Source organism: Mobula birostris, chromosome 5 (assembly GCF_030028105.1).
Source record: "Mobula birostris isolate sMobBir1 chromosome 5, sMobBir1.hap1, whole genome shotgun sequence".
Classification (NCBI taxonomy): Eukaryota; Metazoa; Chordata; class Chondrichthyes; order Myliobatiformes; family Myliobatidae; genus Mobula; species Mobula birostris.
Genome location: NC_092374.1, coordinates 5,377,534 through 5,404,592, shown reverse-complemented (window position 1 = coordinate 5,404,592; position 27,059 = coordinate 5,377,534). Strand labels below are relative to the sequence as shown.

The 27,059-nt window shown below is 47.2% G+C and overlaps 1 protein-coding gene across 1 annotated transcript in view; it reads right to left on the bottom strand.

Annotated features, from left to right (window-relative positions):
* Nucleotides 1-18,852, bottom strand: part of LOC140197175 (complement component C9-like) — a 42,172-nt gene extending 23,320 nt beyond the window's left edge. Inside the window, exons 1-3 of the mRNA XM_072257086.1 lie at nucleotides 18,748-18,852; nucleotides 15,473-15,638; nucleotides 13,634-13,778 (exon numbers count right to left, since the gene is read on the bottom strand). Of these exons, the coding sequence (XP_072113187.1) occupies nucleotides 13,634-13,778; nucleotides 15,473-15,638; nucleotides 18,748-18,833 (397 nt within the window). The 5' untranslated portion in view covers nucleotides 18,834-18,852. The remainder of the gene's footprint in view (nucleotides 1-13,633; nucleotides 13,779-15,472; nucleotides 15,639-18,747) is intronic.
* Nucleotides 18,853-27,059: the final 8,207 nt, after the last annotated feature.

Below are 27,059 nucleotides of genomic sequence, written 5' to 3'. Positions count from 1 at the left end.
CCTGCAGGGTACTGTTTTTGTCAATGTAGAACAGAGAGCGAGTTTGTAAACCTAACGGGAGCAAAGGCCGTTGGGAATGGCGAAGGTGGAGGGGTGGGGGACGGTTGGTAGAGAAGGAATGCCAGGGGTGGGGATGGTGCCGGTGCAGACATACCCAGCCCTGAGACACTAGGATAGGTCATTTGCTTCCAAACAATTGCTCATTACAGAATGTCTCTCTGATGCTTCCCGCTCCCTCCCCTCTCCCTTCCCCTTTACCAGCCATGATTCCCCTCCCCTGCCCTCTTCCCACTCTCAGTCCACTATAGTGACCCAGATCAGAATCAGGTTTATCATCACTCACACATGGTGAAATTTATTTTTTTCCTGCAGCAGTGCAAGTGCAATAGATAAAGTTACCACAGTACTGTGCAAACGTCGTAGGCACCCTAGCGATATATTATATATATATAAATAAGACTTTTGCACAGTATTGTAAGCACAAGAGATGCTGGAAATCCAGAGCAACAGACACAGAATGCTGGAGCAACTCAGCAGGTCAGGCAGCATCTAGGGAGAGGAGTAAACAGTTGACACATCGGGCTGACGCCCTTCGTCAGGGCTCTTCAGGCCCACAGAACAGTGTTAGAGAGACAGAGAAATGAAGCCAGGGTTTGTCAGAGCTGCCACTTTTGGCACTGATAACTGGTCTACTATTACCGCACGTGCTGAGATACTGTAAAAAGCTTTGCATGCCATCCAGACAGATCATTTCACAAAGCTAATTTTATTCCACATCTCAAATCCTTGTGAATTATGTAAGGGTGGATGTCTATGACCTGAATGACTGTAACATGGCGGTCTCCTGTGTACGAGATTCAAGGTCAAGATTGATTAATGTTTTATGTAAAGAGGAACAAAACAATTGTTACTCCAGATCTGGTGGGTCACAAAAAAACACAATAAGCTGAAAAACACAACAATAAACAAACACAATAAATATAAATACATAAAATAGCTTATATACACAGATTGATTGTGTGTCCATAAAGTGACTGTAGGCACAGCAGTGTCTGTACATAAGGTGACTGACAGGAAATGATAAAGTAGTGGTGGTTGGGGGTGTGGAGGGGTGGGTTTGTGGGTGGAGGTGTTGATCAGACATACTGCTCGGGGAAAGTAACTGTTTTTGAGTCTGGTGGTCCTGGTGTGGTCCTGATGGGAGTGGGACAAACAGTCCATGAGTGAGAGGTGGGGTGGGAGTGAGATCATTCATGATGTCACCTGCCCTTTATTGCCACCTTTCTGTGTAAATATGAGGTTAATGCTGGGTAGGCTGGTGCCAGCGATGCGTTGGGCAGTTTTGACTACCCGTTGTAAAGGGTTAACATTGTTACAGCTGAGGGTGGTAATAGGTACAAGATCCACTACCTATCCCCTATCCCAATGGCGTGCGCCTGAAATAGCCTCTGACAACCAAGTCCAGCTCCTGGCCTTCGCGAGTGGCGTAGCTACTAAGCCCGGAGGAACCGTTTCTACTGATAGGAGAAGGGGCAAAGGTGGGTTACCAGCATCTTAAAACCAGTCGCTTTGGGCAGATGGGGCTCGTCAGCTGTGGTTGTCAGCTCATCTAGGAGAAGAAAAACTCTGTTCTCAAACCTCCACTGCCTCGTGGCTAATCCCACTCCTGGGGAAGGCTTCAGGAGTAAGCCCCGAGGAAAAAATCCAGAGTTACTCCCTCCGGCAGTCCTATGTGGAATTGAACCCTGACTGGAAACTCTTGCAATGACACCGGTACCGGTCTCTGCCGTTCCTTTGGGTTCATCAGATGCTCGGAGAGCGGAAGCCTGCTACCTGGACAACAGCGTGCTCTCCATATCGTACTGCCCTGGCTTGTGTATCTAGGCAGCTCGGACACAATGTCCATGGTTGACCCTGATCGACAGAGGTCTCTCTCATCACTCCCACTGTAAAGTATTCCCGGAGCAGTTCTGTTGATAATCATGTTGGTATACTCATAAAAATATACAACACAATTAAAAATCATAAGTAAAGACAAACATTATATAAAATACAGTGCAGAAGTCTCAGACACGTAGGGTGCAGGGAGCTGAAGACTTTTGCACAGTACTGTAGTAATTTTATATATTTCACTGTACTGTTACCACAAAAAAAACATGTTGACAAATACAGAACTGTGCAAAAGTCTTTGGCACCCAAGCTATATATATATATATATATATATGTGCCTAAGAGTTTTGCACGGCGCTGTGGAATTTCTAGAGAATTCTGCAGGAGGCTAGAGAGAAAGTTGTAGAACAGTATAGCACAGGAAAAGACATGTCGGTCCACAAGCTACTTAAACTTGTAATTAAATGCTTAACTAAACTAACTAACTGCCTCTGCTACACCAAGTCTATATTCCAAATCACAATTCATGCATCTGTCCAAGAGTGTCTTGAACGCCTCTCTCGAATCTGCCTTCCCCCACCCCGGCAGTGTGTTCTGTGCACCCAGCACACTCTCTGTAAAGATAAATTTGTCCCCCACACCCCCTTTGAACTTACTCCCTCCCAGCTGAATTGACACCCTCTGGTATCAGGCGTTCTTCAGCCAGACAGAAGTGATTCTGTGAAATTCATTGCCACAGACGACTGTGGGAAGCCAAGTCATTGCGTATAATTAAAACGGAATCTGATAGTTTCTTGATTAGTAAGTGTGTCAAAGCTTATAGAGAGAGGGCAGGAGAATGGGGTTGAGAGGGGAAACTAAATCAGCCATAATGGAATGGTGGAACAGAATAGATGGACCGAATGGCCTAATTCTGCTCCTATATCTTGTGATCTTACGGTCCAATTCCTTGAGTGAACAGGAATAAGATACATAGATCCGGCAATTGCAATTAGTGGGTGAGGTCAAAGAGAGGGGGAAGAGGGAGGGAGGGAACGTCGACTCAGACCATAAGAGGCCTGTGTCGGGCATTTTCATGCCTTACAAGGTGCAGATTGGAGGTCTGTGTGGGGCGCCACTCCTCACACAGTCACTAGAGCAATGTGTGATTAAGTGCCTTGCTCAAGGGCACAAACACGCTGCCACAGCTGAGGCTCGAACTAGCGACCTTCAGATCACCAGACGAACACCTTAACCACTTGGCCACGTGCCCAGAGAGAAAGAGACCATAAAGTACGGGACTAGAGGGGGAGAGAACTGACCGGAAGGAAGAGGTCCTGCAGTTAAGTGGACACAGGGGGAGTTAGTGTCCGGGGTTTCATCGAAGGCAGAGTGACCATCATCACGGAGCACAAGAGACTGCAGATGCTGGAAACAAAACACACTGCAGGAACCCAAAATTCAACATTCAACATTCAAATTGTTCCATATCATTTCCAGTAGACAAGTGTAAAGGAGAATGAAATAACTGTTACTCTGGGTTCAAAGCAACACAAAAAGAAACACTAAGATAAGGAACACAATAATAAAAAAAATACACAAAATAAGTATAAACGCATAAGATAGTTTCTATACACAAATCAATTGTACGTCCATGAAGTGACACATAAAGTGACTGACAGGAAATGATGAAGTGTGGTGGTTGGGGGTGTGGAGGGGAGGGTTAGTGGGTGGAGGTGTTGATCAGCCTCACTGCTTGGGGAGTGCAGTCTGCTGGTCCTGGTGTGGATGCTACATAGCCTCCTTCCTGATGGGAATTGGGCACACAAAATCAGAATCATTTTAATATCACCGGCATATGTCATGAAGTTTGTTAACTTCACGGCAGCAGTACAATGCAATACATTGTAAATAAATATAGAGGAAAAACTGTTAATTTAACTATATAAATGTCTATTAAATAGTTAAATTAACTTAAGTAGAACAAAATAACAGAAATAATAGAAGTGGTGAGGCAGTGTTCGTGGGTTCATGGACCATTCAGGAATCGGATGGCAGAGGGGAAGAAGCTGTTTCTGAATCACTGAGTGTGTGCCTTCAGGCTTCTGTACCTCCTACCTGACAGTATCAGTGTGAAGCTGGCATGTCCCGTTGGTGGGGGTCCTTAATGATGGACGCCGCCTTCCTAAGGCACTGCTCCTTGAAGATGTCTTGGACACTATGGAGGCTGGTGTCCATGATAGAGCCGACTAATTTTACAACTTTCTGCAACTTATTTCGATCTTGTGAAGTAGTCTTCCCCACCCCCCCCACCCCCCGCCACCACAATACAACCTGTCAGAATGCTCTCCATGGTACATTTGTCAAAGTTTTCATGTGTTTTAGTTGACAAACAAAATCTCCTCAAACTCCAAATGAAATATAGCTGCTGTCTTGCCTTCTTTATAGCTGCATCGATATAAGACCATAAAACATTGGAGCAGAATTGGGAAGTTTGGCTGATCCTTTTTTCCCCTCCTTAGCCCCACCCCCCAGCCTTCTCCCCGTAACCTTTGATGCTGTGTCCAATCAAGAATCCATCAAGCTCTGTCTTAAAAACCCTTAATGACCTGGACTCCTCAGCTGCCTATGGTAACAAATTCCACACGTTCTCCACCCTCTGGCTAAAGAAATTTCTCCACATCTCTGTTTTAAATGGATGCCCCTCTATTCTATGCTCCCTTGTCCTAGACTCCCTCACCATGGGAAACCCTCTGAATCCTTCTGAATTCCAGCGAGTACAGACCCAGAGACATCAAACTTTCCTCGTATGATAACCCTTTCATTCCGGGAATCATCCTTGTGAATCTCCTCCGGACCCTCTCCAATATCAGCACATCTTTTTTTAGATGAGGAGCCTAAAACTGTTCACAATACGCAAGGTGAGACCTCACCAGTGCCTTATAGAGCCCCAGCATCACATCCCTGCTCTTCTATTCTAGACTTCTTGAAATGAGTGCTAATATGGCATTTGCCTTCCTCTGACCACTGACTCAACCTGCAAGTTAACCCAGGGTGTTCTGCACAAGAACTCCCAAATCTCCTTGCTTCTCAGGTTTTTGGATTTTCTCCCCATTTAGAAAACAGTCTTCACATTTATTTCTTCGACCGAAGTGCACGACCACACATTTTTCAACATTGTATTTCATTTCCTACTTTCTTGCCCATTCTCCTAATCTGTCTAAGTCCTTCTGCAGCCTACCTGTTTCCTCAACACTACCTGCCCCTCCACCTATCTTCATATCATCTACAACTTGGCAACAAAGCATCTATTCCATCATCTAAATCATTGATAGAGCATAAAGACAAGTAGTCCCAACATCAACCCCTGCGGAACACCACTAGTCATTGGCAGCCAACCAGAAAATTATCCTTTTATTCCCACTCACTGCCTCCTACCAATCAGCCAATGCTCTAACCATGCCAGTAACTTTCCTGTAATACTATGGTCTCTTAACTTGGTAAGCAGCCTCATGTGTGGCAACTTGTCAAAGGCCTTTTGAAAATCCAAATATACAACATCCACTGCATCCCTTTTATCTATCCTACGTGTAATCTCCTCAAAGAATTCCAGCAGGTTTGTCAGGCAAGTTTTCCCCTTGAGGACACCATGCTGACTTTGTCCTATCTTGTCCTGTTTCATCAAGTACTCCATAACCTCTTCCTTAACAATTGACTCCAACATTTTCCCAACCACTGAGGTCATGCTAACTGGTCTATAATATCCTTTCTGCTGCTTTCCTCCTTTCTTAAAGAGTGGTGTGACATTTGTAATTTTCCAGTCCTCTGGCACCATGCCAGAGTCTAATGATTTTTATAAGATCATTACTAATGCCTCCACAATCTCTACTGCTACTTCTCTCGGAACCCAAGGGTGCAGTTCCTCTGGTCCGGGTGACTTATTTCATATTTTACCATAGAAACTACAGCACAGAAACAGGCCTTTTTCTCCCCTTGCCTCAGTGGAAAAAGCCTGCTTGCATTCACTCTATCTACACCCATCATAATTTTATATACCTCTATCAAATCTCCCCTCATTCTTCTATGCTCCAGGGAATAAAGTCCCAACCTATTCAACCTTTCTCTGTAAATGAGTTTCTCAAGTCCCGGCAACATCCTTGTAAACCTTCTCTGCACTCTTTCAACCTTATTTATATCCTTCCTGTAATTTGGTGACCAAAACTCAACACAATACTCCAGATTTGGCCTCACCAATGCCTTATACAACCTCATCATAACATTCCAGCTCTTATACTCAATACTTCGATTAATAAAGGCCAATGTACCAAAAGCTCTCTTTACGACCCTATCTACTTGTGACGCCACTTTTAGGGAATTTTGTATCTGTATTCCCAGATCCTTCTGTTCCACTGCAGTCCTCAGTTCCCTACCATTAACCCTGTATGTTCTACCTTGATTTGTCCTTCCAACATGCAATACCTCACACTCGTCTGTATTAAACTCCATCTGCCATTTTTCAGCCCATTTTTCCAGCTGGTCCAAGTCCCTCTGCAAGCTCTGAAAACCTTCCTCACTGTCTACTACACCTCCAATCTTTGTATCATCAGCAAATTTGCTGATCCAATTTACCACATTATCATCCAGATCATTGATATAGATGACAAATAACAATGGACCCAGCACGGATATCTGTGGCACACCACTAGTCACAGGCCTCCACTCGGAGAAGCAATTCTCTACTACCACTCTCTGGCTTCTTCCATCCAGCCAATGTCTAATCCAATTTACCACCTCTCCATGTATATCTAGCGACTGAATTTTCCTAACTAACCTCCCATGCGGGAGTGAAGATTGATGCAAAATACTCATGTAGTTCATTTGCCATCTCCTTGTCCTCCGTTATTATTTCTCCAGCCTCATTTTCTAGTTTTATTTTTTTACATACTTGAGAAAGCTTTTACTATCCACTTCGATATTGTTTGCTAGCTTGACTTCATATTTCATCTTTTCACTACTAATGGTTCCTCTCTAGGTTTTTGAAAGCTTCCCAATCCTCTGTCTTCCTGTTAATTTTTGCTTTGTTGTATGTTCTCTCTTTTGCTTTTACATTAGCTTTGACTTCCCTTGTCAGCATGGTTGTACTATTTTGCCTTTTGAGTATTTCTTTGTTTTTGGAATCCATCTATCCTGCACCTTCCTCATTTTTCTCCAGAAACTCACGCCATTGCTGCTCTGCTGACATCCCTGCCAGCATCTCCTTCCAATTTACTTTGGCCAACTCCTCTCTCACACCACCGTCATTTCCCTTACTCCACTGAAACACTGCCACATCAGACTTTACTTTCTTCCTGTCAAATTGCAAGTTGAACTCAGTCATATTGTGATCACTGTCTCTTAAGGGTTCCTTTACCTTAAGCTCCCTAATCACCTCGGTTCATTACATAACACCCAATCCAGTATAGCTGATTCCCTAGTAGGCTCAACAACAAATTGCTCTAAACAGCTATCTCTTAGGCATTCTACAAACTCACTCCCTTGAGTCTACTAACTTAATTTTCCCAGTCAACCTGCATGTTGAAATCTCCCATGACTATCATAACACTGCCCTTTTGACATGCCTTTTCTATTTCCCATTGTAAACTGTGGTTCACATCCCAGCTACTGTTGGGAGATCTGTACATAACTGCCATCAAAGTCCTTTTACCTTTGCAGTTTCTTAACCCTGGATCAACAGTTCCGAGCAAGCAGCGCTTACCGCACGACAGAAGAGTTTCCGTTGCCAGTAATCATCAAGAGCTCAAGAAATACAGCTACGATCCGCGCAAGGTCATCAAGGCAGTGAAACGACAATGCAGGGACAAGATCCCAGTCACAACTCTCCACCAACAACACACGCAGCTCATGGCAAGGTCTGCACACCATCGCAGATTTCAAAGCTAAGCACAGTGGAGTTTCCAATATCGCTGCCTCTCTCCTAGACAAGCTAAATATTTTTTACGCTCAATTCAATGTTGCCAACACTGAGACCCTGAGGAGATCTGCTCATGATGTGACCTGCACCCTGGTCATCTCTGAGGTGAAGTATGCAGGTGTTTCCAGTGAGTGGACAGTCGCAAGGCTGTGGGACCGGATGGCATCCCAGGGCGGGTACTCAGGATGTGCGCAGCACAACTGGCAGGTGTGTTTACAGACATTTTTAATCTCTCCCTCTCCCAGTGTAGCGTGCCCTCCTGCCTCAAAACATCCACCATTGTCCCTGTGCCAAAAAAGACTAAGGTAATATGTCTGAACGACTGCGTCCTGTCGCATTCACCTCAATAATAAGCAAAAGCTTCGAGAGGCTGGTCAAAGATTACATCTGCAGCTTGCTACCACCTACACTGGATCCTCTACAATTCGCCTACCAACACAACCGATCGACAGATGACACAATAGCCACAGCTCTACATACCGTCCTTACACATCTGGAGAAGGATGCTTACGTGAGAATGCTGTTCTTGGACTACAGTTCCGCATCCAACACCATAATCCCAACCACCTCCCCCCACCAGACTCGACAAGAAGCTCAGAGACCTCGGCCTTCACCCTGCTGGATCCTGGACTTCTTGTCAGATCGCCAGGTGGAGGTAAGAGTGGGCTCCCTCACCTCTGCCCCATGACTCTCAACACAGGTTCCCCTCAGGGCTGTGTACTAAGCCCCCTCCTTTACTCTCTGTATACCCATGACTGTGTCACCGCCCACAGCTCCAATCTGCTAATTAAATTTGTTTATGATACTACACTGATTGGCCTAATCTCAAATAATAACGAGGCAGCCTACAGAGAAGAAGTCATCACCCTGACACAGTGGTGTCAAGAAAACAACCTCTCCCTCAGTGTCACAAAGACAAAGGAGCTGGTTGTGGATTACAGGAGGAATGGAGACAGGCTGACCCTTATTGACATCAATGGATCTGGAGTTGAGAGGGTGAACAGCTTTAAGTTCCTCAGCATAAACATCACTGAGGATCTCATGAGGTCAGTACACACCAGCTGTGTGGTAACAAAAAGGCACAACAGCTCCTCTTTCACTTCAGACGATTGAAGAAGCTTGGTGTAGGCCCGCAAATCCTAAGAACTTTCTACAGGGGCACAACTGAGAGCATCCTGACTGGCTGCATCACTGCCTGGTATGGGAACTGTACTTCCCTCAATTGCAGGACCCTGCAGAGAGTGGTGTGGGCAGCCCAGCGCATCTGCAGTTGTGAACTTCCCACTACTCAGGACATTTACAAAGACAGGTGTGTAAAAAGGGCCCAAAGGATCATTGGGGCCCCGAGTCACCCCAACCATAATCTATTCCAGCTGCTACCATCCGGGAAATGGTACCAAAGCATAAAAGCCAGGATCAACAGGCTCCGGGACAGCTTCTTCCACCAGGCCATCAGATTGATTAATTCATGCTGATACAATTGTATTTCTATGTTATATTGACTGTCCTGTTGTACATACTATTTATTATAAATTACTATAAATTGCACATTGCACATTTAGATGGAGTAAGTGTTCAGCACGGACTAGAAGGGCTGAGATGGCCTGTTTCCGTGCTGTAATTGTTATATGGTTATATGGTTATATGGAGGCGTAACATAAAGATTTTTACTCCTCATGTTTTTTGAAGGATGTAAGTAATAAAATCAATTCAATTCAACTCAACCCACAAGGATTCGACATCTTCCGATCCTATGTCACATCTTTCTACCAATTTGATACCATTCTTTACCAGCAGAGCCACACCAGCCCCTCTGCCTACCTTCCTATCCCTCTGATACAATGTGTAACCTGGGACATTCAGTTCCCAACTCCAACCATTCTTCAGCCATGATTCAGTGATGGCCACAGCATCACACCTGACAACCTGTAATCGTGCAACAAGATCATCCACCTCATTTCCTATTCTCCATGCATTGAGGTATACACATTGACTACTGTATTTGCTCCCCTTTTTCATTCTGGTCCCTCCATGAGGATTGGTTTGTGTTCCCTCACCCTACCCTTCCTGAAGTCCACAATCAGCTCTTTCGTCTTACTGACGTTGAGTGCCAGGTTGTTACTACAGCACCACTCCACTAGTTGGCATATCTCACTCCTGTACACCCTCTCATCACCATCTGAAATTCTGCCAACAATGGTTGTATCATCAACAAATCTAAAGATTCTCTTTGAGCTGTGTCTAGCCACACAGTCGCAGGTATAGAGAGCCAGTCACAAACAAGAGAACATCTGCAGATGCTGGAAATCCAAGCAACACACACAAAATGCTGGAGGGACTCAACAGGCCAGGCAGCATCTAGGAAAAGAGTACAGTCAGCGTTTCAGGGCTCCTTCAGCATTTTGTGTGTGCTGTGTGGCGGTGGAGAGAGTGGGCTCAGCAAACATCCCTGTGCAGTGCCAGCGTTGGTTGTCGGTGAGCTGCTGAAGCTGTCGTTGAGCCTGGTGGGATGTGCTTTCAGGCTTTTGTATCTTCTACCCAGTGGGAGAGGGGAGAAGAGAGAATGTCTGGCGTGGGTGAGGTCTTTGATTATGTTGTCTGCTTTACTGAAGCAAGAAGAAGTGTAGACAGAATTGCAGGAGGACTCTTGACATCACAATCTACCAGTCAATATAGACAACAATCCATATCATGATTTCCAGAGTGGGGTTGCATCGTCTGTGCAAATCTGCGGTTGATAAAATTCTATTTTGTATCCAAGCGAATTCCACAGGAGCAAATTTATTCCATTTCTCAGATTTTCAGATCGTGACCCAGGAATTCTGTAAGGGTGTATTTCTATACCCAACTTGGCCATAACACAGGGTTCACCTGTACCGTCAGACTGTAGGATATGCTCAGCCACAACATAGGGTTCTCCTGAACGGTCAGACTGTCAGACTGTAGGGTATGCAATACATAGGACTGTAAGTATGACTGAATTGCAATATAATCAATGAGCAGTGTAACATAATCACACTGCTACAGTTGTTCATACAGAACTTGCTATACAACCATAAACAGACACTATACATATACTGCTAGGGTAGTGGCTCCATATGTCACTACTACAGGGCGTGACAACCCTGCCTTACACCAGTCCTGGGCTCAGCTGGCTCCGGCTGACAGTACCCGGTGTGGGCCCCTATCCAGGGTTACGGATCCCACTGCCTTGTGGGTATCTTCGGGAGAAGAGAAGGCTAAGGAGAAAACCCTACACAATCCGGAGTGGAGCCCCTAAGGTGGTTGGATGACGTATCACGTCACCTCCCGGCAGCTCCTGCAGCCAAGCTGATGTCAAATGTACTGTTTCGCATTCCTTTGGACCACTTCCACGAGGCCGAGATGGGGATCTTGATGTCTGGGCAGCCCAGGATCTCCATATTCATCGCCCAGGTCTGCGCCCCGGAACGGGCGCATCCATTGTCTACTTAGACAGACGGAGCCATTACATTACATATACTGCAGACAGATGCCCTCCATACACACCTTTCAATACACATACAGTGCTATAAAAAGTATTCACCCCCTCCCCCCCGGAATGTCCCATGTTTTATTCCCTTATGTAACACTCAGCTACATTGGTTTGTATTTATCTAGGGGAAACCCCGTCCGCCGCCCAACCCTGTCTCCCGGTTACGTCGGTTGCTGTGCAAACGCCACCTGATTCAGCTTCAAACACCAGCCAGCATACAGTGTACGTTTTACAAATTACACTTTATAAATCTTACTAGAACTATGAGATTACTAGAGATACAATACAAAAGGAAAAGAAAAAGGCACCAGACTTATCAAAGTTCAGTTTCTTCGTGCACACAGTTGGAGCTCAGGACCTTCTTCCTTCCCCCTGCGATCCACTCTGACCCCTTCAACTCACAGCTCGGGTCCACCCGAAGTGATCAACCAGAGCACTCCCAGCATGTCCGTCGTCCTCCTGATCTCTCCTCCAACTCCCCGCCAAAACCCCTGGTTCCCAGCCATATGAGACAGCATAACACCCCAAGAAAGAATAACATGGACACCCGTTGCTTCATTTGCTCTGTTATCAATGATATAACATGATATAACCCAAGCAAACTGCTAGCGAGAGAACTTTCTCAGCATTTAACATAACAAAGAAGCCATTTTAATTAACATACGCAGTAACATAAAAGAAGAAACTCCTTACACTTACAACATTGAATCACAGTGGATTTAATTTGGCTTTTTTGACACTGACCAACATGAAGACTTCTGTGTCAAAATGAAAACCTCTCTAGAAAGTGATCTAAATTAATTACAAATATAAAACACAAAATCATTGATTGCATAAGTATTCATCTCCTTCAAGTCAGTATTTAGTAGATTCAAGTCAGTATCTCGTAGATTCAGTGTCAAAAAAGCCAAATTAAATCCACTGTGATTCAATGTTGTAAAACAATAAAACATGAAAACTTCCAAGAGGTTGAAAACATTTTAAGGGCACTGTACACACCTCTGACACACATACCTCTCTCTCACACACACACCCATCATGGCCACACTCATCAACACCCACACATCTCTTACACACACACACACTCACTCACTCACTCAGACACACACATTTCTTTGGTTATCCATCAAAATCCGATGACGATGTCCACTCCTTTAACGGTGAGATCTTTGATGACTATACAGTCCTATCCTGGACCCACAAGCTCTATTGCAGGTGGGACATGGATATGTGGTAGTGGTGGCTACCATGGCTGCATTTCTCCTGGCTCTCTTCTGCTGTCTTCTGGTTGTTCTTTCCATCTCCAGAATACGAACCCCGTCCCTACACAGCTGTCGCCAAGTGGTATATACACACACACACACTCACAAGTTATGTTCTGCACCTTCAAAACATTAAACTAATTCAAAGGAAGATGTGTGAGTCTGTGATTGCAGGTCCAGCTTGGAGTTTTACTTTAGGCGAGGGGCATGTATCAAGTGGCAGCTTGATGATGCATGCTACTCATGTGTTTGTACACTTAACCCAATGAATTATAGAAATAAACAAGAATGCTTAGTCAGCCAATCTTTATACAAGGTTACTCAAATATTATAAGGCATCCGTTAGTCTTGCGAGACCGTGGATCTTCACCTGGAAAGTCTTCACTCTCCAGGGCGCAGGCCTGGGCAAGGTTGTATGGAAGACCAGCAGTTGCCCATGCTGCAAGTCTCCCCTCTCCACGACACCAATGTTGTCCAAGGGAAGGGCATCAGGACCCATACAGCCTGGCACCAGTGTCGTCGCAGAGCAATGTGTGATTACGTGCCTTGCCCAAGGACACAACACGTTCCCTCAGCTGGGGCTCGAAATCACGACCTTCAGGTCACTAGTCCAATGCCTTAACCACTTGGCCACGTGCCCACACTCAAATATTATAGAAATATTAAACACACGCCACACACCTCTCTCTCACACACACAGTATATATATACACATGCACACACAGCTTTTGATCGCACACACAGACACCTCTCTCTAACACACCTCTCTCTCTCTCTCTCACACACACACAGAATATACACCTGTCACTCAAACACACAGAAACACACTGTTCTCTTTCACACACACTGACACACTGTTCTTTCTCTCACACACACACTCACCTTTCTTTCTCTCTCACAAACACCGACTCATCTTTCTTTCTCTTACACCCACAGACACACTTTTCTCTCTCTCTCTCTCACACACACACACACACATACACACACACACATCACAAACGCACAGAGCTGCATTACCGTCTTGGCACTGGAAGTTTGTTCCACAGTTGACGGGCTCCTCCTCGCAGTTGCCCGTGACGGGACATGGCCGCTCCTCGGACAGGATGTCAGTGCACGTCCTGCCGCCGAACTGCCCAAACTGGATTATGCTCCTTGACCGGTACTGTTCAGAAAGTAGACATTAGTCACAGCATCTCAAAGCATGTCGGTGGGGAGGCTTTGCCCCAGTGACCATGTTAGGCCCCTCAGCGACTCATTACCACAGTCCCTATCTGGAAGGCTCATGGCAGAGAGTGACAGGAAACACCACCAGCTGCAGGTTCCCCTCCACAACACACACCGTCCTGATCTGGAAATCCTGGCTGGGGGTGGATATCGAACTCCCTCCCCCAACAGCACTGTGTGAGGACCTTCACCAGGGGATACACTGAATGTCAATGACCCCCCACCCACACTGGCCTGTCTCACCTCTGCCTATGCCAGAATCAAGTTTATTATCACTGGCGTACATCGTGAAAACTGATTTTCAGCAGTAGCACTGTGCAATACATGAAAATAATTACCGTTAAGTTACAAACATTAATAACTGGAACAAGATAGAGATACTGAGTGTTGATGGGTTCATGGGCAGTTCAGAAATCTGATGGTGGAGTTGAGGGAATGAGGCTCCTGTACTGCAGCCCCAGTGGTGGTAATGAGGGGAGGTCGCATCTTGTCAGTTCCGGGCCCTCTCTGACGGATGTTGCCTTCTTGGGGATCGGCATTTTGTCTGTGGGGAGGGTTGTACCCATAAAGCAGCTAGCAGAGTCTGCAACCGTCCATTGCCTTTCACAATCCACACAAAACTCTCCACCATACACACGCTACAAACCGCAGCCTCCACACTGAAACCCCACCATACACACATTACAAACCGCAGCCCCCACACTGAAACCCCATCCACCATACACACATTACAAACCGCAGCCTCCACACTGAAACCCCACCATACACACATTACAAACCGCAGCCCCCACACTGAAACCCCACCCACCATACACACATTACAAACCGCAGCCCCCACAACAAACTCTCCACTATACATGCATCTGCAAAAACGCAAACTCCACACCTAAATCTCCACCATGCATACATCTGCAAAACGCAGCCTCCAGACCAAACTCTCCACTATACATACATCCACAAAACGTATCCTCCACACCATACATAAATCTGTAAAACGCAGCCGCCACACCAAACCCTCCACCTTACATCCATCTGCAAAAGATAACCTCCACACCAAACTCTCCACAATACATCCATCTGCAAAACGCAGCCTCCACACCAAACTCCCCACCATACATACATATGCAAAACGCAACCATCATCCCAATCTCTCCACCATTTCTTCTGCAAAATGCAGCCAACACAGGTCAAAGAGTTGAGACCGGTGCATGGTTTTGTGAATCTCGGCAAGTTGGGCCAAGTTTCTGTGAATCCATGAGTGCTCTGGAGTCTGAAGAAGATAGTCAGGTCTGGAGTTACAGGAGTGTGTGTGTGTGTGTGTGTGTGTGTGTGTGTGTGCGTGTGTAAGTGAGTGCAGAATGAGTGTGTGCATGAGTGTGTATGTTTCTGATATGTGTGAAGAAAGGGGTTGGTTTTCCTGTTGTTGATGTCGTCCGTGTCGTTCTGCTCAACACTGTGGTCGTGATTGTGTGGTGACACTTGCAGGCTGCCCCCGGCACGTCCTCGTGTTGTTAACCCATTTTACTCTACGCTTCAATGTGCGCTTGATAAATAAACCAGAATCTGAGTCTGCTGTTATATAACCTGTCATCAATTCGCGAAAATGTCCAGGGGCACACATCTCGCTTTTACCTTGATACCCCTGCAGGGCTGACAGGATGTCCACGGACCCCAGGGGGAGAGTTCACAGGGGATCTTGCCCGGGGCAGTGACAGCACGTCGTGTCCTCAGATGAGCTCCGTCCAGGGCTGGCCGAAACAAGAACCGTGGACAACCTACTTCATGAGCATGCTGACACCTAATGTTGAGGAGAGACGGAACACACTGCAGAAAATCCTGGGAGTAACGGGGCAAATGAGGGACGGTCAGAGGGAGATAGAGGGCAGATGAGGGATGGTCAGAGGGAGATACATGATAGATGAAGGATAGTCACAGGGAGAAGAGGGCATGTGAGTCACCACAATAAAAAGATGCGGGGATGGGAAGGAGGGTAGCCAGAAGGAGGTAGGTGAAGCCAGATTCCTGGGAAAGGGAAAGGGCTGGAGAGGAAGGAATCTGACAGGAGAGGAAAGTGGACCTTAGGAGAAAGGGAAGGAGGGGGGACCCAGGGTTTGTGATCGGTAGGTGAGAAGAGAGTGAGGAATAATAGAAGAGGTTAGGGAGGGGGATTTTTTTCCCTGAAGGAGAAATCGATATTTATGCCAATACGAGGAAATCTGCCGATGCTGGAAATTCAAGCAAAACACATCAAAGTTGCTGGTGAACGGAGCAGGCCAGGCAGCATCTATAGGAAGAGGTACAGTCGCCTATCAGGCTTGGTGGCTACCCAGACGGAACTTAAGGTGTCAGACAGTCCTTAGAAGGGTTTCGGCCAGAAACGTCAGTTCCATAGATGCTGCCTGGCCTGCTGAGTTCCTCCAACAGATTGTGTGCTTCGCTTCGGAAATACGAAGTGTTGCTCCTCCGCCCTGTCCCAGACGGAAAATAGTGCGTTAAGCTCCCTCTCTATTGGGACGGGATTTGAACTGGTCTCTGGGGTTAGCAATGCAGGAATCTGACCCCTCGCCCAGCACTTTGACCACTGCGCCGGCTGTACAGTTCAGTTAGATTGTTTGTTGGGTGACAGCCGGAGGTGTTGTACTGTCAGCCGCGAAGGATTTCGGTGAAACTTGATGCAACTGCCCCCTCTGCTGGACGCAAGGGATCCTGCAAGAGGATTCGAGTACAGGAGCAGGGAGGTACTACTGCAGTTGTACAAGGCCTTGGTGAGACCACACCTGGAGTATTGTGTGCAGTTTTGGTCCCCTAATCTGAGGAAAGACATCCTTGCCATAGAGGGAGTACAAAGAAGGTTCACCAGATTGATTCCTGGGATGGCAGGACTTTCATATGATGAAAGACTGGATCGGCTGGGCTTATATTCGTTGGAATTCAGAAGATTGAGGGGGGATCTGATTGAAACGTATAAAATCCTAAAGGGATTGGACAGGCTAGATGCAGGAAGATTGTTCCCGATGTTGGGGAAGTCCAGAACGAGGGGTCACAGTTTGAGGATAAAGGGGAAGCCTTTTAGGGCCGAGATGAGGAAAAACTTCTTCACACAGAGAGTGGTGAATCTGTGGAATTCTCTGCCACAGGAAACAGTTGAGGCCAGTTCATTGGCTATATTTGAGGGGGAGTTAGATATGGCCCTTGTGGCTAAAGGGATCAGGGGGTATGGAGGGAAGGCTGGTGCAGGGTTCTGAGTTGGATGATCAGCCATGATCATAATAAATGGCGGTGCAGGCTCGAAGGGCCGAATGGCCTACTCCTGCACCTATTTTCTATGTTTTCTATGTTTCCTCCACGATTCAACAGGGAAACTCTTTCCCACCTCACTTCAATCAAAGCCACTTCACCACCCGTTATCTGGTTTCAGAGATGCTGAATGTCAGGTAATGATATGTTATGGTCAAACTACAGGGGAAGATGCCTTTCGGCCCACCTTGTTCATGCTGACCCATCTCTATACCCCTGATTAGCTTCATTTGTCGCATGTACATTAAAACATACAGTGAAAGAAGTCGTTTGAACGACCACCACAGTCCGAGGAAGAGCTGGAGGCAGCCCACAAGTGTCGCCAGGCTTCCAGCGCCAACATCACATGCCCACAACTCACTTCATCTTTGGAATTTAGGAGGAAACCAGATCACTGGGCGGAAACCCGATCACCCGGAGGAAATCCAGATGATTACGAGGAGAACGTACAAGCTCCTTCCCGACAGCAGTGAGGATTGAACCTGGCCCACCGGTGTTGTAAGGCGATACGCCGACCATTACGCCAACGCATTGAAATCCACCTCTTGTGCTGGCAGCTCGTTCCTCACTCTCACCACCCTCTGAGTGAAGAAGTTTCCCCTCATGTTCCCCTTAAACTTTTCACCTTTCACCCTTAACCCGTGACCTCTGGTTGTAGTCCCACCCAATCCCAATGGAAAAAGCTTGCTAGCATTTACACTATCTATACCCCCCCCCATAATTTTGTATACCTCTATCAAATCCCCCCCTCAGTCATCCGCATTCCAAGGAAGAAAGTCCTCATCTATTCAATCTTTCCTTATATCTCGGGTCCTCCAGACCGGGGAACATCCTTGTAAATTTTCTCTGCACTCTTTCAACCTTATTTGCATCCTTCCTATAAGGAAGTGACCAAAACTGCACACAATACTCCATATTAGACCTCTCCAGCATCTCACGCAGTCCCAGCTCCTGTACTCAGTACTTTGATTTGTGAAGTCCAACGTGCCAAAAGCTTTATTTATGACCTACGTAGCGGTGCCTCCAGACCCCGTAGTTCTACCACACTCCTTGGCGCTGTGTCGTTCACTGTGTAAGACCTACCGAAATGCAAAACCTCCCACTCGTCTGCATTGAATTCCATCTGCCATTTTTCAGCCCATTTTCCCGTCTGGTCCAGGTCCCTCTGCGAATTCTGATAGTCTTCCTCGCTGTCCACTACACCCCCAGTCTCGGTGTCATCACTTTATCATCCAGGTCATTGATGACAAACAACAACGGACCCAACACTGGTCCCTGTGACACTCCACTAGTCACAGGCCACCGGTCAGAGAGGCAACCGTTTACTGCCACTCTCTGCTTTCTCCCACAAAGCCAGCGTGTAATCCAATTTACTACTTCATATTGAATGCTGAGCAACTGAACCTTCTTGACCAACCTCACCCTCATGTTCCCATTGTAATCATACTTCTCTCCTGCCCCCCCCCCCCAGTGTAATCATATCCCACGCCTCCAGTCTGCTGACCAGAAACGCACCCAGTACAGTTCTGCTGCTACAGTCCAATCTAGTGATGGTGTGGAGAAACGGAGACTGTGGAGATGCCAAGCAGGCAGTAGACCCACCAGCTTACCCTGTGTCCGTATGAGACCGAACTGCTACTGAAAGCAACAGCAGGAGGTGGACGACCAGGGTGGCCCAGATCCACTTGCTCACCATCTCCCCACGACCAGTGCAGCCAACGTGACACTGAGTTCCAGCACTGTGAACTGGGCAAATAGAAGCTGTATCCATCAATCATTGACAGGCCTCCCAGGTCTCGTTTGGGCTTATTAACCTATGCCAATCTAGTCTAGTCAAACCAGGGCAGGACTTACACAGTGAACGGCAGGTGTGTTGTAGGATAGAGGGACCTCAGAATATAAGTACGTGTTTCCCTAAAAATGGCATCACAGGTGGACAGGGTGGTGAAGAAGGTTCATCGGTCAGGGCACTGAGTAAAAGTTGGAAGATCACGTTACAATTGTACAAGATCTTAGTGAGGGCGCATTTGGAACATAGTCTCCAGTTCTGGTCACCCTGCTGTACGAAAGATGCCTTTCCACATCCTTAAGTTGTGAAGAGTGCAGGAAAGGTTTACAAGAATGTCAGGGCTCAAGGGATTGAGCAAGCAAAACCTCTGGATGAAAAAGTTGCCCCTCATGTCCCTTTTAAATCCTTTCCTCTTCAACCTTAAACCTACTTGACGTCTGGCATGGACATGTTGTCAGAAGAACCTGCTGGGACGTAGGATTTTCCCAGGACACTGTGAAGCTCTGAGCCTGGCTGCCCTTCCAACACCACCGATTAGTGCGGGGGAACGGCCTCCAGCACAGGGGGTGGTTAGACGTGCAGCAGGCTGCCGTTACAAGGCAGAAACATTACTTGCCATTAGGGCTAGAGAGGGTAACAGCCCAGAAACAGGCCATTCAGCCCATCAAATCTGTGCCAACCATCACACACCCACTTTGTTCTCTTCGATGCAATCAATCATCGACACACAACAATGGTCAGTCAAACACAGGTCCGTACATCTGTGGAATGGGGGTGGAGACCGGATCCCCACACGGTCACAGGGAGAATGTACAAACCCCTTGCAGGCAGTGGTGGGAATTGAATCTGAATCGGTGATTGTTGCCGCTGACCACTACTCCAGAGTACCGCCTCTTGGAAAGGATTCAATTCAAAATAAATTCATTAGCAAAGTATGTACACACGTCACCGTTTTGACGTGTGCCTAACATTACCATGAGAGTCATTTACGGGAAAGTAGAATCGATGAAAAAAAGACGGAGAAGGAGGTTCAGAGCAAGGTTGAAGATTGAAGATAGTTGAATGTCATTTCCAGTACACAAGTGTAAAGGAAAATGAAATAGTTTTTACTCCAGGTTCGATGCAGCTCAGAGAACACAATAAGATAAGGAACACGATAATAATAAAAAACAATAAATATAAATAAATAAGATAGCTTATAAACATAGATTGATTGCAAACACAAGGAACTCTGCAGATCAAGCAACACACATCAAAGTTGCTGGTGAACGCAGCAGGCCAGGCAGCATCTCTAGGAAGAGGTACAGTCGACGTTTCAGGACGAGACCCTTCGTCAGGACTAACTGAAGGAAGAGTGAGTAACAGATTTGAAAGTGGGAGGGGGGAGGGGGAGATCCAAAATGTTAGGAGAAGACAGGAGGGGGAGGGATGGAGCCAAGAGCTGGACAGGTGATTGGCAAAAGGGATATGAGAGGATCATGGGACAGGAGGCCCAGGGAGAAAGAAAAGGGGGGAGGGGAAACCCAGAGGATGGGCAAAAGGGGTATAGTCAGTGGGACAGAGGGAGAAAAAAGAGAGAGAGAAAGAATGTGCGTTTATAAATAAATAACGGATGGGGTACGAGGGGGACGTGGGGCATTAGCGGAAGTTAGAGAAGTCGATGTTCATGCCATCAGGTTGGAGGATACCCAGACGGAATATAAGGTGTTGTTCCTCCAACCTGAGTGTGGCTTCATCTTTACAGTAGAGGAGGCCGTGGATGGACATGTCAGAATGGGAATGGGATGTGGAATTAAAATGTGTGGCCACTGGGAGATCCTGCTTTCTCTGGCGGACAGAGCGTAGGTGTTCAGCAAAGCAGTCTCCCAGTCTGCGTCGGGTCTCGCCAATATATAGAAGGCCACATCGGGAGCACCGGACGCAGTATATCACCCCAGCCGACTCACAGGTGAAGTGTTGCCTCACCTGGAAGGACTGTCTGGGGCCCTGAATGGTGGTAAGGGAGGAAGTGTAAGGGCATGTGTAGCACTTGTTCCGCTTACAAGGATAAGTGCCAGGAGGGAGATCAGTGAGGAGGGATGGGGGGGGACGAATGGACAAGGGAGTCGCGTAGGGAGAGATCCCTGCGGAAAGCAGAGAGAGGGGAGGAGGGAAAGATGTGCTTAGTGGTGGGATCTCGTTGGAGGTGGCAGAAGATACGGAGAATAATATGTTGGACCTGGAGGCTGGTGGGCTGGTAGGTGAGGACCAGGGGAACCCTATTCCTAGTGGGGTGGCGGGAGGATGGAGTGAGAGCAGATGTGCATGAAATAGGGGAGATGCGTTTGAGAGCAGAGTTGGTGGTGGAGGAAGGGAAGCCCCTTTCTTTAAAAAAGGAAGACATCTCCCTCGTCCTAGAATGAAAAGCCTCATCCTGAGAGCAGATGCGGCGGAGACGGAGGAATTGTGAGAAGGGGATGGCATTTTTGCAAGAGACAGGGTGAGAAGAGGAATAGTCCAGATAGCTGTGAGAGTCAGCAGGCTTATAGTAGACATCAGTAGATAAGCTGTCTCCAGAGACAGAGACAGAAAGATAGTAGCCTCCAACCTGATGGCATGAACATTGACTTCTCTAACTTCTGCTGATGCCCCACCTCCCCCTCGTACCCCATCCATTATCTATTTATATACACACATTCTTTCTCTCACTCTCCTTTTTCTCCCTCTGTCCCACTGACTATACTCCTTGCCCATCCTCTGGGCTTTTCTCCCCCTCCCCCTTTTCTTTCTCCCTGAGCCTCCTGTCCCATGATCCTCTCATATCCCCTTTTGCCTATCACCTGTCCAGCTCTTGACTCTATCCCTCCCCCTCCTGTCTTCTTCTATCATTTTGGATCTCCCCCTCCCCCTCCCACTTTCAAATCTGTTACTAGCTCTTCCTTCAGTTAGTCCTGACGAAGGGTCTCGGCCTGAAACGTCGACTGTACCTCTTCCTAGAGATGCTGCCTGGCCTGCTGCGTTCACCAGCAACTTTGATGTGTGTTGCATAGATTGATTGTACAGTGTGTCCGTAAAGTGACGCTGGGCACAGGGGTATCTGTACATAAGGTGACTGACAGGAAATGATAAAGTAGGGGTGGTTGGGGGTGTGGAGGTGTTGATCAGCCTCACTGCGTGGGGGAAGTATCTGTTTTTGAGTCTGGTGGTCCTGGTGTGGATGCTACGTAGCCTCCTCCCTGATGGGAGTGGGACAAACAGTGGTAATGGGACGAGCTTGGATGGAAATCTTGGACAAGAGTTGCAAAGTTGGGCTGAAGGGTCTGTTTTACTACTGTGTGATGATAATTGGTCTCCATCTTGGCAACTCATATACGAGTCTGGATGTTGTGAGAATCTGTGCCTCCAACCTTCAGGCACGGGGCTCCTGATTCCTTCTCCAATCGGCTATAAACCTCTTACCCACTTTCCCAAGCCACTGACTCCAACCCTCAGCCCATAAGATGTAGGAGCAGATGTAGGCCATTCAGCCCATCAAGTCTTCTCTGCCATTCCGTCAGTCAGTCAGTCAGGGGGTGCCGTCCCCAATCCGGGGTTGGCGGCTACGCACCTCCATCTTCTTCGATCTTGCGACAGCACCGAGTGCAGCCTCTCCTCCAGTTTGTTCTCGCCGCCCACCGCCGTCCCGGCCGAACTCGAGCCTGAGGCCGCGTCGGCCTCCAGCCACGGCCGCTTCTTCGAGCTCGGCCCTTCCTCAGGCGGAGGCCTTGGGCAGGTCCAGGCCCAAGTTCATCATGTCTCTTGTAACTGGGTGCATAGCGTACGATTCGTAGATACGTGGTGAGACTTTAATCTCTTCCACGGAAGATGGTCGTTGGCTCACAAGGAGCTCACCCGCCCTTTGTCAGGTCTTGTTTTTTTCAGTCCTGCTGGGTGTCCTCACACCCTCCTCACCAGACTAAGTCCAGTGGGACTCATTCCATCATGGCTGATTTATTATCCCTCTCAACCCCACTGGCCTGCGAAGAAACTTCTAGATGGGGCACGAGCTGATCTTTGACTCCATTTCACCAGGTAAACCGCTGAGGAGGAGTCTGTGAGCGGCCTATCGCTGTGTGGCTTGCTGTGGCAGGCGGGAAGGTGTCTGTGAGTGGCCTATCGCTGTGTGGCTTGCTGTGGCAGGCGGGAAGGCCTCCCTTTGGACGATTGTTGATGACGTTGTAAGGTTGTGTGGTTCTGCGTTTATGGACTGTGGACTTTTTTTTAGACATGGTTTTTATATTCTGTGTATTTTATTGCCCAATCCTTTTCCATTCTGTTGTGCAAGAGGAGAATGCTTAGGGGTTGATACTCTGTTAGTTATTTGGATGGGGGAGTTGTTGTATTTGGGGGTTGATGTTCTAGCTCTGTTTTGCGGAGGGGAGGGGGTCTTGGGGATTGACGGTTGGGACGCTGTTCTTTTGTGCTGGGGGGTGAGTTTGATGTTTCTCTCTGAATAACTTTCATGTTCTTTCCTTCTTTCATGGCTATCTGGAGAAGACAAATTTCAGAGTTGTAGATGGATACATGCTTTGGTGATAAATGAACCTTTGAAGTCCACGCCTTTATTCATTCTACTAAAGTGCATGACCACTCACTTCCCAACACTGTATTCCATCTGCCACTTCTTTGCCCAGTCTCCTAATCCGTCCAAGTTCTTTTGCAGACACCCAGCTTCCTCAGCACCACCTGCCCCTCCACCTATCTTTGAATCATCGGCAAACTTGGCCTCAAAACCATCAATTTCATCATCGAAATCATTGACATATAATGTAAGAAGAAGAGGCCCCAACTCTGACCCCTGCAGAACACCGCTAGTCACTAGCGGCCAGTTAGAGAAGGCTGCCATTCTTGCCGCCTGACAATCAGCCATTCTCCTATCGCAGGCTGTGGGCTCCTGATTCCTTCTCCAATCCTCTTTCGCAAGCCTCTGCCTCCATTTTCACAGCAGGGAGACATTTTCTACTGTCAGCACCCTTCCCAACTCCATACAGTTCCTCCTCAGCCTCCCCTCCTGTGGGGAAAACAAGCCCTGCCCCTTTGTTTGATGAATTGATCTTGAGATGTTAGTATCTGCACTGTTTCTAACATCTGATTTGATGGAGACAGCCATGAGAGCACGGAGGAACATCTGGAGAAATTTCTGAAATGCCCGGTTCGCTGCCGCTGCTACTGTGCGATCGAGAATCTCTGCAGGGAAGGCCCCAAAATCCTTGGCTTTGACTGCTGCTGGCGACTGGGGCTGGGGTTGAAGCGTTCGGCAGAGATGGTGCTCGGTGTCGGAGCTCGAAGTTTTCGGATGACTCGGAGTTGGACTGTGGTCGGGCATGGCAGGGAGAGTTTTCTTCCTTCTCCCGTCTGCGTGAGATGTGGGACTTCCGAGAGACTTTGAACTTTTTTACTGTGCCCATGGTCTGTTCTTCATCAAGTTATGGTATTGTTTGCACTGGTGTAACTATATGTTATAATTATGTGGTTTTTGTCAGCTTTTCAGTCTTGGTCTGTCCTGTGTTTCTGTGATATCACACCGGAGAAATATTGTATCATTTCTTAATGCATGCATTACTAAATGACAATAAAAGAGGACTACATGTCCTCATAATCTAATCTAATAATCTACTGTAATCTGCACATTTTGGCGACTGCTCATCGAGACACTTCAAAATGAGAACAGTTGGGAACCAATATCTTGCTAGTCAGAGTCACCAACATGACCTCTTCATAACCCCAACTCTCACTCCTGCTAATTGTCATTTTCCTGCAAGAGTCATCGATCTGAAATGAGATCTGAATTCTGAAGACTCTTTAGGAAGATACTGAAGGGGTGCCAGTGGGAGGTGGTGGTTAGTGCAACTTTATTACAGCTTGGGGCACTGGGAATTCAATTCTGACCACATCTAGAAGAAAGCTTTATAGGTCCATCCTGTGGAGTGTGTGGGTTTCCTCCGGGTACTCTGGTTTCCTCCCATGGTATGAAGATGTTTTGCTGCTGCATTCTGGCTCGTAGGTTCATTAGCCATTGTACCTTCTCCTGTGATTAGGCAGGAATTAAATCAGCAGGTTGGCAGGCTGGAAGAATCTGTTCCTTTCCTATCACTAAAAAGAAAGATTCCCTGGAGCGTAGGAGATGGAGGGCAGATTTGACAGAGAGATACAAAATTACGAGGAGTACAAAAAGGGTATGACTAGAACTAGAGGTCACAGGCTCAGGGTGAAGTTTGAAATGTTTACGGGGAACATGGGGGGGTGGAATGTCTTCACTCAGGGGGTGGTGGAAGGGTGGAATGAGCTGCCGGCAGAAGTGATGACTGAGGGTTCATTTTCAACATTTAAGAGATGTTTGGATCAGACAGCGGGGGGGGGGGGCGGGGGGGGTGATATGGAGGGCTACAGTCTGGGGAAACCAGACAGAATAATGGTTCAGCATGGACTGGATGGCTGAAGGGCATGTTTCTGTGCTCTGTTACTCAATGAGTTAAGCAAGTTAGGCAGCCTGGAGAGAGAAAGCACCATTAACGTTCAGGTCTAGCAATAGACCTGTCACCACATCCAGGAACGGAATCAGCACCACAATCAGGTTTAATATCACTGGCATTCGTTGTAGGATTTGTTGTTAAATGGCAGCAGCACGTTGCAACGAGAAGGAGGCCTGTCCTGGGTGGTGGCTGAGCGCATTAGGAGTCCATTTTCGAAATCCCGTTACTCAAAGCGAGCTGACAAGGTTGGCCGTTGCTTGGAAATATTGTCTGAACCAAGTGCTCCCTGTAGCCCTGAAGGGACTCGGTTTGAAATGTCAACTGTTTATTCCTTTCCATAGATGCTGCCTGACCTGCTGAGTTCCTCCAGTACTTTGTGTAGTGCGTGTTGCTCTGGATTTCCGGCACCTGCACGATCTCTTGTGTTTATCCACAAGCACGGAGCATGGTGTCCAGTTCTGGATGGAAAGGATGTGGAAGCTTTAGAGAGGGTGCACAGATTGACCGGGACGCTGCCGGGATTAGACAGCATGTCTCATCAGGATGGGCTGAGCGAATTGCGGTTTTCTCTTTGCAGTGAAAGAGGACAAGAAGTGACTCGATAGAGATATACACAAGATAAGAGGCATTGATTGGGTAGATAGCCAGGGATTTTTTCCCCACAGGATGGGAATGGCTAATACAATGGGATATAATTTTTTTAAGGTGATTGGAGGAAAGAATGGGGGCGGGGGGAGTGCCAGAGGCATGGAGTACCCTGCTGGGGTAGTGATAGTCACATTTGAGAAACATACAGGCACATGGGTGATAGAAACATGGAGGGCTTTGTGGGAGAGGGAAGGGTTAGACTGATTAGGTGAGGGTTAAATGTCGGCACAATGTGACGGGCTGTAGTGTTCTACATTCTACGCACTGGAGACTTCCTGCATCTTAGATTCTCACTCACACCCCGGTAACAAGGACAGTTGGTCAGTTGGGACTTTACTGCCCAGGACCTTCATAACTAATTAAACACGAACTCATTGCTGGACAAACATTTACTGATGTTTCAACTACAGTACATTGTGCAGTGTTTGCTTGGGCTATCTGCCCCCCCCCCAGTGTCCTGTGAAGTTTAAGTGATGACTCAGTCGGGGGTGGGGGGTAGTGAGGGAAGTACTCTAGGTTAGTGGCTCCCAGGACTAGATAGAAAACAGACCAACTCTAATCAAAAGATAAACAGCGTTGAAACAGCCCTTTGGCCCTTCTAGTTTTTTGCTGACCTAAATGTCTCTTCAAACCTAGTCCTGCTTGCCAATGTTTAGCCCATAACCCACCAAACCAGAGCAACACACACTAAATGCTGGAGCAACTCAGGTCAGGCAGTATCCATGGAGATAAATTCTTTGATAATAAATGTACTTTGAATTTGAATGCACAGTTATGGTTTCAGATGAGTACCCCACATTAGGACTACAGTGGTTATGGCTGGTCACTACCCGGAAGCATTGCCTGAATCGTGCTTCCTATAGTCCTGATGTAGGTCTCGGCTCAAAACGTCCACTGTTTATTCCTCTCCATTGATATGGCCTGATCTGCTAAATTCCACCAGCATTTTGCCCTGCCATTCATTATGTCCAGATTTGAGTTTCATGTCCTAAAA